The sequence below is a fragment of the Nuphar pumila genome, chromosome 14, assembly GCF_984573655.1.
Source record: "Nuphar pumila chromosome 14, dmNupPumi1.hap1.1, whole genome shotgun sequence".
NCBI classification, from domain to species: Eukaryota; Viridiplantae; Streptophyta; class Magnoliopsida; order Nymphaeales; family Nymphaeaceae; genus Nuphar; species Nuphar pumila.
The window spans coordinates 80,620,783-80,638,319 of NC_143262.1; the positions used below are offsets into that span (position 1 = coordinate 80,620,783).

Below are 17,537 nucleotides of genomic sequence, written 5' to 3' on the forward strand. Positions count from 1 at the left end.
CCAGCATCGGATAATACTTACATTTATTCACCCCTGACTTCTTAATTCACTCTACAGTCACAGCCTTATCGAAAAGAAGTCCTTCCAGAATATCCAAAATTATATCAAAAGTGCTGAAAAATGAATCTGGACATTGAATATCACCTATTGAAGACAAACCTACAAAAGGTTCCAAGTCTGAACGCATGAGCAAATCACGGAAAGAGGACTTTGTACCATACCAGCAATTATCCAACACTTGGGAAGATGAGGTTAACAACACAAGGTGTTCAACAAGGTACATAAAAGATTGGGGGGATATATAATCAGCTTCCTCAGTCCAGTTGATTCGATAACTACTTTGCAAAGCAGTAAAAAATGTACATACCAAAGAAATCCTTCCACCTCCTGTGGCCATGTATTCCTTCAATTGTTCAATGAAAACATTCCACGAAGGCCTCTCATTCAGACGACACTTTATCAAATCATAGACAACATCAGGAAATTTTCCACGCAAAAAGAGCAGCACTACAACCCTTCCAATCTCGCCATGTGTCATTCCCGTCTGCTTTCTACGGTTGACATTTTCACAGATTAGTTCATCAAGGACCCTTGAACCCATATCAGTCTCTCTCAGGTGAATCAGATTCTCCATTATTCCCTCTCTCCAATCAAGAGGGCAGATGATATTGAAGAACCAAAACTTAGAGTCAGAAACTAATTTATGCAGCTTACCAGCATGGCATTTAGCATCAAATAATTTGTCTTGCAAAAGAAAGATTGACATATCAAATATCTGCAGCACAATCAGACCCTGCAAGAAGCGATCTGACTTCTGACTAAAATGAATCCATAATGTCTCAAGTTTCTCCAGGACCTGAAAACCAACAGAGAAAAGTTCTGAACACCAAAAATTGTGAGCACACAACCGCAACTGCTCAGCTGTCAAACGGTAAATGTTGCTTTCCTTACTAAGTCCACATTCATCAATTCCTTTAAGCCAGCTAGCCTCAGATTTTAGCGCAACATAGGCATTTGGATTATCCAGCATCCGGATACCCATATACTCTAAACAGAACTCTCCACAGTTTTTCAACTCATTGTCAGCATGTGATTCAAGTGATTGAATGTATCTCAAACCAGTCAAAATCATATTTTTAAACGAATTCCAAAAGTAAATCAATGTCTCAATGGAGGTATGATCACGGAACATCTTCTCGGCTGCATGCTTCAACGGATCCATGACCACATCAGATTCACAACTGTACTTCAAGGGCCCTAGTTTGAAATAGAAATCAAGAACTTTACGAGAAACGAGAGCCTCAAGCCTGACATTTCCAAATCTATGTGCAGTTTTCAGGTATTTTACCAATTGTGAGAGGATGGCCTCTTGCCTTGATAAAAAATCAGCCTCAGCACATATGGAGTCATTGAAGGTGCTTTCTTCCATTGTAGCAAGTGATTTCGCTTTCAGTAATAGCTCATCCTTCTGCTTAAATTGTTGTAATGGCCAACCCTTACTCCCAGGTGTCCAAAGTGAAGAAATAACAACATAAAAGATGATTAAACTAGATGATTTTCTATAATATCCTGCCTCTGCGAGCATATCAGCCTCCAGCAAAAGGTTCCCCATCATTTTGGCAATTTCAGCAGCCTCCACAAAGTTTCTAGATTCCTTTTCAATGGCTAACAGCTCGCCAAAATAATCCCTAGATCTCAAAAAGGAACGGATCAAGTCCATGGATGCAAAAGCCCGGACAAATTTCATCATGGACTTGCAATCATTACGCTTATGATAATATAAGGCACAACTCTCCAAATATGCATGTAAGACGCATTCCAATTTTTCGGAACTTCTAGCATCATCCTCAGCAGCTGAAAGTTCTTTCCACAGTTTGATGAAATCCAGACCTTTATAAAAAAGTTTTCCTTTCTGACAGGAAACCAAGCATTTAGCATACAACTTCCCTCTAGCATATACGTCAGCAGCATCTGACCAACACTTTGCGAAGACAAAACAGTCACCAGCATCCTCCAGCCTTTCTTCCCCACATTTCTCCATATAAATTTGACCTTTCGTTTTCATACAAAAACATCAATTTCATGCAGTTCATAAAAAAATCTGATTTTAACATTTTATCGGTGGTTAATATATAAAGCCTTGATTCACAAGTACATATTAAATGGTAGCATAAACATGATTTATGATCAAGAAGAGCAGAAGCCACATCTTAAACAATTAAATATTATAATCCTAAACTGATTGAACAATGAAACTTTCAAAGACGTTCAGCAGATTTATGAAGTTTTATAACACAAGTCATAACAAAAAAGGTGCACTCTTGTGCTGTAAATTTTACCATCATTTTAATGTGTATTGCACTCCTACTTTAATATGTTAGCTATTCCAGCAACTAAAAGAACGGAAGTATGTAGATAGCCCTAGTAACCTAGATTATACCATCATTATATAAAATAACAGGAAGACACAAGGTGAGAGTTCGGATGATTCATTTAGGTGTGAAGGATATCTCTCTCGTTCTTTTTTTGTTATAATATAATTGTCCTAAAAAATCTCTATCATAAAAAACATCCCCCAGCTATACCAACACTTTGTTGTAACAGGGATCTGTTTGGAAGAGAAGTCTTGGCTAGAGGGTTCAAGGATCCAATATACATATTTTATTCAATATCAGATAAAATAATACCATGCCTAAGGAAGCTTGATAAAAATAATTATTCGCCTTAGTTTCATCGTACAGATTGAAAACTTCAAGTTGTACCAAGAACAACAAAATTGAAGATGCATTCAGGCATGCTAAGTCTCTAGAGCATGTAGTAATACTTCCATACAAAGCATTTCAGGCTGAAGATTCCTACTCACACACACACACACACATGAAGGCTTGTAGTAGAATAATCTTCATGATTCCATATGTATCAGAATCATATAAAAAAAATTTAAAAACATACAAACTACTTTAATAAATAAAGGAAGTAGAACTTCTGACCTGCAATTCTAAATTCCTCTAACTTTATATAGCAAGTAGCAGCTGCTGCCATTTTTCCTATGGTTAGATAAATCTCAGCAGCTTGCATCAGCTTATTCCTAGCTGTGGAGATGTTAGCGCAAAGAAGATGATCACCAGTAGCTTCAAGACGGCCTTAGCCCCTTTTGCACCATACACATCCCCAGCTCTTTCAAAGCACCTTATGGCCATCTCGAAGTTTCCTTCTGCGCAAGTGAGCTATCGATTTGTCTTGCCTGAACAAAGCCCAGCTGCTTCCAATAATCAAACATTGGCTTATAAAATTCATCATTAGTCTCGCAGAACCATAGCCTTTGCCGAGTACGAGTTATCGCAACATATAACTGCTTTAGTTCTGAGCTAAGGATGTGGTGTTTTGTATCCTCAAATGTTGGAAAAGCTCTTGGGTGATGGATGTCAAGTATGTTTTTCTTCTCCATAAACTTGTATATCACTCTCCACTGATTCCTCAATGGTGATGCAGTAAAAAAGTTGTACAAAAGAACATCCTGCAGGAGCAAATTATTTTTCACAAGCATGTAATAAGATAATTGTCAGCATGCACAGAGACACAAAACAAAAGGTTCAGCTGAAGATTGGTTGTGGATGTCCAACATTACCTGAAATTCCAAACCTTTGCATTCAACAATAGTTAAGACAAGTGCTTGATTTCCAACATGATCAACAACATGCTTCTTCACACGATCATCACGCACCAAAATCACCTGTTCTGACCCAAAACCTTCAAAATTTCCTGTATTATTTACATCACCAAAAATTTTCATAATGGCATCTTCATCATTTCCTGATTCGAGAAGCACAGGAACTTCTCCGCATACAAGACTTGTTTCAGGGCTTAAAATATCAACAGCCATTGGAAAGAAATCGTACAGCAATTCAACAACACTCTGTGCCAATTTCAGAACATCATCATGTGTTCTAAAGTTCTGGTCTAAAACGAATAAGTCAGACATTTTCATATCTCTATCCTTTATTTTCTCCCTGCAACCAGTACTAAATTCTGAAAGAAACTCCCTATAAAACAGGGATCTAATATCTTGAAACCTAAAATTGACTCCCTTAGCAATGGTTTGTGCAGTGTCACCAGCAAAAACAAATCCATCATGAACATTGCTGCAAACATATTTGAAGAGTGCAATCTGACTCATTGTAAGGTCTTGTATCTCATCAATGAACACAAAGTCCAGTTTTTTACCGGTATAGCCGTGATTCTTCAAACGCAAATGAATGTCAATGATCAAATCAGATAAGTCAAAATCTCCAGTCACCAGTTTCCTTTTCTCATAATCAAGAAAAATGTCATATACAATTTCTCTTTCTCCGCTGCACAAAGTAGAGACTCGGCTATTAGAAAGCATAATATAGCGATCACGACTTAGTTTGCAATCATGCGCAATATCAGATTCAAAGCCACCCTTAATATGAGAAAGTATCTGGGTAAAAACTGTTAATGAATCAAGTTTCTTTGTCTTCTGTGTATCAAAATGAGGCCAGTAAAATGAATGGAAGCGGTCAAAGTTGACCTCTTTTCTTTTTATAAAGGCCAATAGGGCAAGAGACTTCGGTTTTCCATGTTCGGGCAAGCAAACTTTGCTAACATCATGGAACTTAGCAAAGTATGAGTCAGGGATTGTCCCGTCTAACATCAATAAGAACTTCTGAAACGTGATAACAAGAAGAAAATGCCCATCTTGAACTTCTGTGAAGCTATCTGGAATATCCATGAACTCAGATAGGCTATCATTGATATCATGCATATGAAGAGGACCAGCGACCTCAGAACAATTTCCTTCCAAAGCAAATCTGGATAAAGAATAAGCAAATTCAGAAAGAATGATAAGTAAAATAAATGGCAACAAATAAACTATGCCTACAAACCATTCACAAATTAGTATATAATACTTTTCTGGATCAAAAGGCATGACTGACATGCCAAGGATAATTTCTGTCGACTTCTTCAACTTCTTTCTTTTGTAGTGAGCTAATTATATCTATCAGCTGTCCTTTTACAGATGGCACTCGTGATTTACTTATAGTGTATACCAATGCATTGAATTTTAGAACCTTGATGTAACATGAGGAAACTATCTTTCTGTGTTGAGTTTTTCACATACACCTGTCCAAATCTTGCAAAAGCACGTTCAATTTACACTAAATGGATATGCAAAGTGAACATTCTATCGGGTTCTTGGAGAGGTATAACTCAGACCCTTGATGCTCTACCATCTTGTCATCACCCATGCTAACATTGTACATGAAGTGCACACTTTTAATTAGTCTCACATGCTCCCACTTTAGTTCATATGGTTTCTTGTGTTATATACTGTTAGATAAATCTGTAGCACTGTCATATGCATTATTGCCATATTCTTCACCTTTAGAGTTCTCCATATATTGATATGTGGATTGAGGGAGACTTTTCAGATTGAAGATCCACAACAAACTCTCATTAATCTCATTGCAAGTTTGAAGGAACATGTGAAAATGTATACCCATGTACATATCTTTTACATAGATTGCTACATATTAGATTTCTCTATCTTTCACTTTCTTATCATTTACTGTATTAAGTTTGTTGGGTTATTTGTCATTTCAAACCTTTCTTCTACCGTCCCATTGCACATATTTCACATATACTTCTAAATAGTCTTCTGATATTTTCAATTGAATGATACTACACTCTTCAACACTTTCCATTTCAAAAAAAAAAATTACACTCTTCAACACTTTTCATTTCAAAAAAAAAAAAACTTTTCATATTTGTTAGATCACATTGAACGAATGTAATTGGATGTCATAAGACAAAACAATATGCATGATAAGTGCTACTTGGAAACAACCCTTGTAGCCGATCTATGTGATTCTTCACTGCTAAACAGAGTCTTGGGCTGACAGTGACAAATATCTGCCTCAACGGATGCGCCATTGGGACTAGGTCGGTTGATCTTTGAGTAATGCCACTTGACAACTTCTGATCATACAGTCCCTCTGAAGCAAGATAATACTGCTGTTCATTCTGGATCAGTTTTGTGGTGAGAACAGTTGTCTTCCCTGTACCAGACCTTCCAAGGATAAAAGTACTCTTTGGAAATAAAATTATCTCCCTCTCCCTGTCAGTGACTTCAAACGGAAGATCAATTTCATTCCCATCACTCGAAGTCAACAAATGCCTAACAATCCCGGATGATAATGAGTAGAACTTCATTAAAAGCAAACTTTCATTAACCTTTGAACTCTCCATGTAAACTGCAGGTTCAGAAGGTCCAGCTTCTGATTCATCAGGCTCCACTGAAGCAATAGTCTTGTATCGAACGAAATTCTCGCAATCTTTCCAAGTCATTGGCACTGCATAATTTCTATAACATCAAATAATTAGATCAAAGTACAATAAAAGAACCAAAAACCCAGAGACAAAGATGACAGCAGATAAAGATAGGAACAATGTCAAATCAATAACAAAATGCATCAAAATATAAAAATCCATCATAACAAAAAAACCACCATTTCCTAAAAGAATTTACATAAACATAGATGTAAGAGATACCATTCAACCATGGAGACAAAAGAAAACATGGAGCTCAGCTCATTCAAGTTAAAAAAACATATAATTTATCTAAGGAATGATCATAGGCAAACTGCAAATGCAGTAAAATTTGAAAATAAGATGGCCAGCATTGCTCCTTATATGAATTATTCCTCCCTTAGAATAACGGCATGCAACCTCTTTGAATGTTATCGGCTAAAAAGATTTGTTTATTTTTTATCCAAGCACAATAACGAAGCAAAATCGAAATGCACACACGGTAAATATTTAAAGCATAAAAAAGACCAATATGCATAATTTACATACCTTTCAACGTTTCTTGCCTTGCAATAACTTGTATAGATGTCGGTATACATCAAAAAGATGCTCTCAAGCCGCTTGACAAGTTTTGGTATACCAGATGGAGGCAAAATATCCCAAACCTTCAATACTTGTACAAGAATGGAGTCCCTTATGACATCAACCGTCCATATAAGGTGAAGGCCTTCGATCTTATGGTGCATCACAAGCGCTGAGGCACTTCCAACCACATTCTTAAAACTTCTCTTTTTAGATTGCCAACCATCAGCAAGTTTCAACAAGAAATTGATGACCAACTTTTTCTTTTGAAGGGATGCTAATTTTGTGAATGATTTCTTGAAATCAGTGCTAAACACAAGCTGTAAAAGGAAAAGTTGTAGAACAACTCCAGTCAAAATTACTGTCAGAAAAGGAATACAATGAAGACTTCATCAAATAAAAGATTAAGAAAATAGAAAAGAAAAATGTCCCAAAGATAAAATCTGTAATAAACTTTTATCTCCAGCAGCTGCTTATTTTAAATTAATACATATTTTAAGTTACAAACTAGCATGAGTTGGCAGAAAACCATTTACATATTCCATTTAATATATTTCAATGAAGAGTTAGAGATTAAAAACTACTATGAGATTATAAACTAACATGATTTTTTCATAAAAAATTAGGTGTCCAATAAAGGTGAGAATCATGTGAATGTATATGTTTTCCAAGTGGCTTCAATGAAGATACAACATTAAATGTCAGAAGTTTTTGCTTCAGATGTCCATGGTCCCTGTAGTGGGTCAAATAAATCATGGCATAGTAGACTTAGTCATCGCCAAGAGTGATTGGTTAATCTGGAAGGTTTGGTCTTTAAGACTCATTGTTTAGAAGGCTAATCTTAGAATGTTTACCATGATGCCTTTAATTATACTCTTTGTGAAAGTTGTAGAGTCTATAAGTCTCATCATTTTTCATTTAATAAGATCAATCAAAGGGCATCTTATTCTTTCCAAACTACGCATACTGATATATGTGCACCGGCACTTTATTCTTTCCTTTAAAAGTTAAAATATTTATGTGAATTTTATTGATAACTAATATAGATTTTCTTTCTGATGCTGGCATTGAATTTTATTGTAATTATAGCATCGGAAGGGATAGTGATATGGATGTATCGTACCATGTCATAATGTTCCGTAAGATATGGAAAAAATCCCATTTTAAAAAATTTCAAAAATAGAAAAAATAGAAACAGTCATAGATAAAATAGAAAAAAACAACAAATTTATGCATTATGAACAATTAAACAAACAAATGTACTACTGTAACATGTGAAATGACATTGTAACAAACAACTAACAAAACAAAAGGTCTACTATTAAAGAGTCATATTAGATGACAAACAAAAGAAAATAGTTTCAAGTAAACAAACTATAGCAATCACATAATACAAAAATAAAATAAAATTTAAAAAAAAACTATGAAAAATCCAAAAGTACGATCACGAAGAGAAAAAAAAACACATTGAAGTAGTCAAACTACAATGCTACGTAAACTTAATTATGAAATAAATTGAGCATCAATAAATATGTAACAATTATAAAATAAAATAGCTATAATCATGATGTTATAACAATGCATTCATTTCATATATCAATAGAGTATGAAAATAAATATTAAAATTAAAAAAATGTCATTTCTAAGTAGTAAGCAGTAAGCATTAAAAAAAGAAGTTTCAAAATGTCTTTCGTTAATTAGTTTCACTAATTACAATATGCAAAAGAGTTGAATAATGTGTGCTCTTCTATAATGGTACTTCTCTTTTTTTCTTCGCTAATCAAAATAAATTAAGAAAAAACTTTTATTTTTTTGTTCACATAACATATACAAAATAAGTGAACAAGACTAATAAAGGCTTATTTATGTAAAAATTTTCCATTAAAAGAGTAAAAGGATCCAAAATAAATTAATTGAAAATTTTCAATAAAAAAAGTGAAAAAATAGTTGCATCTTATGATACTTCATGAATCGTAAGATACGATATGATATGGACTGATATGGCCAGATACACTGCATTTTTCAATCCAAGGGGGTATATCGTATTTCATGGGCTAGTGATACTACGATACATCGAATCATATCATATGATATGATACGATATTTATAACAATGAATACAATTATACATTTGAAGTTCAAAATGTGCAGGTATGTCACTCAACTTGAGTAACTCATCCCATTGAACAATTTGTCATTTATGAAACCTTTTCATACGAGTTTCAGAGTTCCGTCATTTCCATAGAGTACAAAGAAGCCAAGGATCACACACAATGGGTTGAAGCTATGAACGAGTAACTAGTTGGATTGCATGAGTGCAGAACATGAGATATCGTAAAGAGACACACCTATAAGAATATAGTTAGAGTCAATCAGCATACAAAATTAAGTATAGATTTGATGGTACATATGAAAGTTACACAGCTTGCTTGCTTGAACAGGAGTATGCTCTCAATTATGATGAGACATCTAGTCTTATGGTTATAACGAAAACTACTAGGATTGTTCTTTCTTTAACCACTACCCATGGTAGGCATATTGAGCAGATTGATATTAAGAATGGAAACCGTCAGAACTAATCTTTCTTCAGCTTGATGTTACCATAATACACCCCAACTCCATTGCATGGCAAATGAACGATCAATTGATCATAACAAGTTTCATCTTAAATCTAAAAGTTTCATTTTGAATAACAATAGGTCTCAAGCCTACGGTATTGAATTTTATTCATAAGTTCAACATTTCAAGAAAGAATCTAAACCAAGAATTCAACAACTTAAGCATGGTTTTTCTGTATTGTAGAACATCCAAATCCAATATCTAGATAGTGGGCTATATTCAGCTTTTAATTATTTCATAAGCAAAAATACAAATGAGTTGATAGCAACTTGATTCAGACTCAAATATAATTTATTTATTTTATAGTTTTAGATTTGGATAAGATAAAAAATCAACCATATACAACATAGGATCCAAACCAGATCCATAAAAGGATTCACTATATCTAGTAATGCAAAATCTGATTTGGACATGGTGGTAAGATGTAATAATAGAAAAATAAGTGAATGGATAGATGATAAAGCTGAAAAATAATAAGATAAGACAACTGAAATTTTAGGATATATTTTCTCAAAAATACGAGAAATTAAATTGACCTTATGATACCGAATCTATTTAGTAATTTTACAAGCATTACAATTACTTAATCATACTAACTAATAGTGGAAGTATAACAAGCTATTAAAAATTTAAAATACTCTAGAAAAGCTCCTGTCCAAGCAAATTCAACATTAGTTTTCATGTTTCTTCTGATGCAAAGGCTACTTTCATCCATTAATTGGGCGAGCCTGAAAGAATGTGTTGGTAACTTGGTACACAACTTTTTCCTTCAATAGTCATTTTTTCTCAGAGCAATAACCTGAAAGAGTATTGGTAAAAGGCATCTGCTCAACATTCTAACCCAACATGACTAGTTGGTATGAACTTTCTAACATTCCATTCAAAACAAAAATGGACATATTCAAAAGAAAAAAAAATTAGAGAACTAAAAGAAATCTTAGCAAAAATACTGAACTCAGATATCATAAATTATTTTTCAAATATAAACAGAAAGAGACTTTGTAAGATGATTTTCGGGCCACAAAATATTATAATAACAACCCTGTATTTTAATAGTGATGATGTAAATGAAAACTTAGCCACACTCATACCTTCCATCTTGTATAAATAAAAAGAGCCGAGTCTTTGTTAAGCAAGTCATCAAGTTGATCAAGTTCTTTCTTACACTCTATGATAGTTCTACCCAAATACATGTCCTCTTCAGCATTAAAGAAACACCCACGCTGTTTTGCATCAAGGACCAGATTTTTCCATATGGAGCAACTAGAAATCAACGTTGATCCATTCCCTATAACCCATAAACAATACCTGCATCGGTTAAGAAGAATCAGAGAGTAGTAATAAATGTATATACATAGACCAGAGTATGGAGACAGTGTCCTGTTAGAGTATATGCATCATGTTGTTCAATATGTAGTGATTCTTTTCCAGATATTTAATTAAAAAAATTACATCTTACAAGCATCGCAAGATACATCCACTTTCCAAATCACAAAAATATCATGTTATCAAAAGAATTTTCCATTTCCAATCTGTTTGTTTCATATTTCTTATTGTCTCCCCTTTCAATCCATTATGACAAAAAAGGAGATATAATAGACATGAATAACAATTTTCCCAAGAATTTTTACCCTATATGTCCTTTTTTAAACCATTTTAAAAAATGCATGATAAAGAAGAATAACAATTTGCTCAAAAGATACATCAAATGGTACACAGGGAGTGCAGATACCTAGCCCTTGTTAAGGCCACATTTGCTCGATTTGGATTGGAAAGAAACCCAATAGATGCACCAGCATTGCATCTCACAGTTGAAAGTATTACCACATCGTTCTCACCTCCTTGAAACCCATCAATGGTCTTGATGTTCACAGTGAAATTACTGTGCAAATCATACTCACCAACAAGCTTCTCCTGAATTGCAAGAACTTGTGCAGTATATGGTGAGACTATACCAATACTTAGTTTTCCTTCATTGCCAATCCAAGCTGCAAAGTAACCGTGAAATATCATTGGGATTTGCCTTCCTTTTCAAACAAAGAAACAGGTTAAACATGACAGAACATTAAATAACAAGGCACCGGAAAAAAAACTCGAAGTTACACATTCTCCCGAAAATTTAAAAAAGAGGAGAATTTCTCTAGAATCATGGATCTAATGTAAGAAAAATTATGAAATATATTTTGACTATACTACTTCAAAGAACAGAATAAACTACAATTAAAACCAACAGATTTCTGATGAGGTTAATCATTTACAAGAAAACCAACAAGACCAAATACATTTGATAAAATACTAAATAGGTTTTGTTAAAATATGTAGTTGTTTGTATATATATACACACACGAACACACATTACATATGTATATATTTATTAGTATATGTATCTTAGTATGTAAACTAGATTCTTATGCATTTTGTATTTTTGTTTTTCTTTTAGTTTTTTTATAATTTTCTTAAAGTTGTAATAGGTTAGGCCCCTTTGGGGCATTTTTGAAATTTGTTTCTAACTGTTGGAGCTAGCCCAAACAGCCGTTGGGCTAGTCCAATGGCTATACATATCATTACTTTTTGGTCTAACGATACAATACACCCATGTATCGACCCGTATCGTATGATACACCCCATATCATACGATGCGGGATTGGCGCACATAAAAAGACTCAAAAACAGGTCTTTTCATTTAGGGTTTAATAGCTCTCTTAAGGGCCAAGTGTAGAGGCTCTTGGAAGGAAACTCACACACCCTAAGTTCTGTGAGATCAACTTGGGGCCGAATCGTGCGCAAAAGAGAGGGCTTTTGCAATTTTTTCAAGTAAAAGTGCATTTACACCCATTTTTCCGCTCAAGAAAGTGGGTTGAGGTAAAAAATTTCTATAATTTGCTTGTTATTGAGTGTTTTGTGGCAAGATGGCATCAAATGATCCGGCATGGTAATGGTGCACTCAAGTAACGAGTGAAAACCGATTAATAATCAAATGCAACTATTGACAAAATAGTTTTTCGGGTGATATCACTCAGTTAAAGCATCATTTAGCCGAGACACATCATAATGTTATCGCATGCACGTCAAGAAAATTGTCGAATGTCATAAAATGACAATGTTGGTAATTACTTAATGGTTTCAAAGGAAAAAGACAAAAAAGAGAGATAAACAAAGGAGAAATGGAGTATGTGGAACCTTGTGAGGATGTGTATTACGAAGATGAGCTCCCCACTTATGATCATACAGTGCTTAGCATATGATCAAAAGTATGAAGTTTTGCATAGAAGGAAAAAGGTGTGGCTGGTGCCAGTAGTAGAACCGCAGGTACAAAAAGAAGAAGAGGAGCAAGATGGAGTTCTTTGAGAGGAGGACTAGAAGGTAAAAATAGAGGCTCTATTAGGAGTTTTTTCTTCCTAGAACTACCCCTAGAGTGCAGCCTGACATTCGTACAACTATGACTCCTTAATATTTAGTCGTGCAGGCAGATGTCACAGTTGGGAGATGGTTCTATGATACATGCATTCTTTTCAATGCAACAAATTCCTTTCATTTTCAGACCATGGCAGATGCTATAACCAGCATCAGGCCTGGATATAAAATTAGAGTCCTGACTCATCCAAGTCATTGAGTCAACACGATGACCTAGTAGGGGTTCGATCCGAGCCTGAGTCACGATTTGCCAACTATGCATTTAGATACTCCCCTACTTTTAAAATGGACAAAGAAGTCGACAAAGGACTTTTGAATTGCATCAAAAGGTTAAACCCTGATTATAGCATTCAAGATCCAATTCATAAGGAAATAAAAACTTATGATAATAAATTTTATGTTATGGAGAGACCTGTAGCAATGCAAAACTGTGCTACAATGCGTCCAAGTAATTTATTTTGTTTATTTCAAATTTAATTTTAAATTATTATTTAGATATGATGTTTTGTATGATTGTATATATGCTAATGTTTTATAAATGATTTTTCATTTTCTTGTTTTTTTAAGACATGTGGTGGGCTATGATTGAATGTGATGTTCCAAATTTGAGAGTGTTTGTCATTCGCATTTTAAGCCAAACATGTAGTGCAAGTGGATGCGAGAGAAACTGGAGTATCTTCGAGCAAATCCATATCAAAAGAAGAAATTGATTGGAGCAAAAAAGACTCAATGACCTCATTTATGTTCGCTACAACTTATGACTGAGGCATAGGTAAATACAATTGTAAAGTTTATTTGTTATTTTCATTTAAAACTCAACTAATTTTAATTTTTTCATGTCATCTTTTTAGGAAAAACAAAAAATTGTCAGCAAGAAGGCACAAAGAGCAATTTGATCCCGTCAATTTGAAACATTTTTATGAATTGGATGCATGGATTGAAGAAGAAACAAAATCTCTTTTTAATGAAGAAGACTTTCAATGGATTAACATGGAAGGAGAACAATAGGTAGATGATGAAGATCCCATGTATCTTGGGGACGATGTAGATGTCGAAGAAGGAGAAGAAGATAATAAAGATGATTGTGATTATTGATGTATTATGTATTCATGTTTTATTAAAAAACTTGTTCTTGTGAAATGTTTCTCTTTATGTAATATGAAGGTATGACTTTTGTGGTATTTAATATAGACATAAATGATTCATAATGTGATTTTATGTATGTAGTTTGTGCAATTCATCATTATTTAATGTGCTATGATTTTTTAAAATTTTTGCTGAATTTTTCTTGATTTTTTAGGATTTTTTTTTAAATTTTTTAATAAAAATTTACAATACATTTACAATAAGGTGTTACTATTGGGTCGACCAAAATGAGTAATGAAATGCTACTTGCAACCATGGAAAGACTAGCACAATGCCTAGTTGAGAGCTCTCTCATATCTACTTCCTCGACTGTGTGTATATATATGAAGCTATGCTTCTCTTAAGCATTGATTAATAAAAAAAAATTTTATATTTCGTGCTCTCTTATGTTATCTGAATTGTGCTTGTGTTCACCTTGTGACCTTGTAAATGCCCTTAGTGGCCTATGTTATTTTGCCCGTTAATGGCTTTGTATTCTTGTATTCTGAGGTATATATGGGTTCTATGCACATATGAAGCTATGCTTCTCTTAAGCGTTGAATAATAAAATATTATTTTTTATACTTTGTGCTATCTTGTGTTATTTGAATTGTGCTTGTGTGCACCTTTGTGACCTTGCAAGTGCCCTTAGTGGCCTATGTTATTTTGCCGGTTAGTGGCTTTGTATTCTTGTATTATGAGGTCACATCATTACAGGTTCCATCACAAAACATACACAAGAAAAGCAGCTACAGAAGAAACCATCCCAGTAAAACACACAACAAATAGGCAAGAGAAACAGTTTGTTCAATAAAATATAATCATATTTGCATCTGCCAAAAAATGAGTGACAATCCAAGTTTGTGTACCTTTAAAAAGCCTTCTTAAAATTTGCCTTACAACAGCAACCTCTACCAGATTTTTCCAGCTATGTCCTCTATCATCATTCATCTCCCGGCCCTCAGAAACATTTATAAATGTATATGAATCATACATCCCTCCTGGAAGGTTAAACTTTATATATCCTGCAGACTTCACATTCGGACCATCCAATACCTTCCCTTCATAGAACATAGAATTTGGGAAAATGCTGATAGATGGATGCATCCGATACTGTATATTCAGCAGATCTTTAGGATGGCCTAATAAAAACAACCTTTCAAACAGACTTCGGCCAAAACCACATCCGTCTGAAATCTAACAAGCAGGAAATAAACCAATTCAGTAAACAATAAAAACCATTTGAAAGAAAACAAACAAAAAGGATGTATAGTAGAAACTCAAACCTTGCTCTTAACTGTGGCACATAACTGTCGTTCATCACCAATCAAGATAGCATGCTCCAGACCACTAAGTTGCAAGGGTATAGCTGACTCACATTCTTTTACCTGGGCAGCTTCATCAATAATCAATATCCTCAAATGATTGATCTCAAAATTATGCAACAGATCAGCACTGGAGGTTGTGCAAAAAACTAGAGAAGCATTATGCAAACATAAACGCAACAAATCATTCTCATCTTTTGAGGGTAGATAAAAGGTTCTACTAAGATATTGAAGGGCACAAAGGCATGCATTTCTAATCTCCATAAGTGACTTGCAGGTAGCACCCTCAGATAAAACACCATCCAGAATATTCTTCATAGAACAAATACTGGTGTCTTCAATGTTCATAGGACTTGAAAAAATTCTTTCCAATTCTAGGTTGTCATTGTCCATGCTACACATTGATTGTCTGAAACAAGAAAACAATTTGAGGAGCACATCAATGTACTCTAGATAAAGTTCTGTAATGCATGTTCTAGGCAGATGAGTCCATATAATACCAGCACAGTCCTCAATTGGAACAGCTATACAGTCAAAACGTATTCTCAAAAATTCCACTAAACGTAGTTTAGTTTGACAGTGTGCATCTTCTAAAAACTGATGGTACTGATACGTACACCGACCAAGAAAATTGACCATTGATGTTAACCTATGCTTCCATCCTGTACGTAGATCAAAGCATTCACTTAGTCTATAATCCAAAAATATCTCACTCAGATCACCATCAAGAATCAATCTATCCTTGTTGCCAAACAATACCATGTCTCCTAAGAAGCAGGAGGAGAAGCGACTTTCAGTGTGCTTACGCAAGTCTCTGACTAACTTGAAGACACGGGATGCAACTTCCTTAATTGCAACATTGGTAGATGTGCCACGTTAGGGTATTAAAGTTCTGTTGTAGCAGTGTCCACAAAAGTTTAGAGACAGTATTTGTCTTTCCTGTTCCAGGAGGACCCTGGATAAGTTTCACAGTATGTGAATGGGTGCATCTTATAGCTGAAAGTGCAGACAAGATTGCACTACTTTGTGAATCATTCAAGTTATACTGGCTTAGAGATGCCAGTACTTCTTCTGCAAAAGTATCTCCAAATTGGTCACATGTACAGGTCTTACAAGCCCCTTATCCCTGAAAGAAAAGAACAGATTCCTGAAAAAATTGCTATCATAACAGAACAAAAAACAGTAATTCATATTGGAACAACTATAAGACGCATGAAATTGTCCTGGTTTTATAAACAAGGAAATACACCACAACCAGATGAAAAAATGAATCAGCCTTGCAAGGAAACAAAGAAAAAGATAAAGAATAGACTTACCAACGACTTTGAGCAAAGCACTTTGCTGAGGATTTTCAAATTCAAGTTATTATATTTCATGTTGAGGGCAGTACATATCCTTTTACTTGTTGTAATATTCATCAAAATGGTCAAAAATACAAATTTTCCAGTGTCAGAAATTAATTTATTGCCCTTCACTGTCACCCTTCTCTGCAATGCCATGCCTTCTGAAAGAGACTTGTTCACATCAGTTACCAAAGCAAAAAGATACGCTGCTCCATACCTATTTAAGAAAGAGACGTGTTCAGGTTTTACAGTTGATAGAATCACAAGATCACCAACATGCAATAAATTGTTGACTTCACCATCCACAATTGATCCATTTTCCCAAAAGACAATTTCAATATCATAGTAGCAGTTAGATGGTGTTTGATTGGAAGCCTTGATAGTTATCTTAGCTAAAGGTAAATCTGAAATGGTCTCCAAGTTTGAGCATAGTTCAGCTCGGATATCCTCAACCAGAGGGAATATAAAATACCCCAGATGATCTTCCACTGATGAAAATTCTAATGGAATTCTTTTGACCTACAGAACAGAAGAAAAAGATTTAGTTCACTGATAAACCAATAAACCTTATATCTAAAAAAAAACTTATATGTTTACCTATTTGTCTTCTCCTATCAAATTCCAGAGTTCCATTTTAGCATTCTCACTTGGATACCACCATTAATTACATATTTTGTAAATTTACAACACAATTTATTTTTCTATAGCAGATTCGCTGTTCTCAAAAAAAGTACAACAATACAATTTTAGTTTCTATAAAGTTACAAAAACGTCCTTAACAGTGCTGTCAAAGGAAAAGC

At 34.4% G+C, this 17,537-nt stretch overlaps 1 protein-coding gene across 1 annotated transcript; it reads right to left on the reverse strand.

The window, feature by feature from the left end:
- Positions 1-3,190: 3,190 nt before the first annotated feature.
- On the reverse strand, positions 3,191-16,156 carry LOC149817085 (uncharacterized). Its single transcript, XM_089987024.1, has 8 exons — positions 15,356-16,156; positions 14,939-15,266; positions 11,263-11,518; positions 10,622-10,838; positions 6,880-7,232; positions 5,870-6,385; positions 3,629-4,832; positions 3,191-3,517 (listed from the first exon to the last, which is right to left on the reverse strand). Exons 1-8 carry the CDS (start codon positions 16,154-16,156, stop codon positions 3,191-3,193), a joined length of 4,002 nt encoding a protein of 1,333 aa, XP_089843150.1.
- Positions 16,157-17,537: the final 1,381 nt, after the last annotated feature.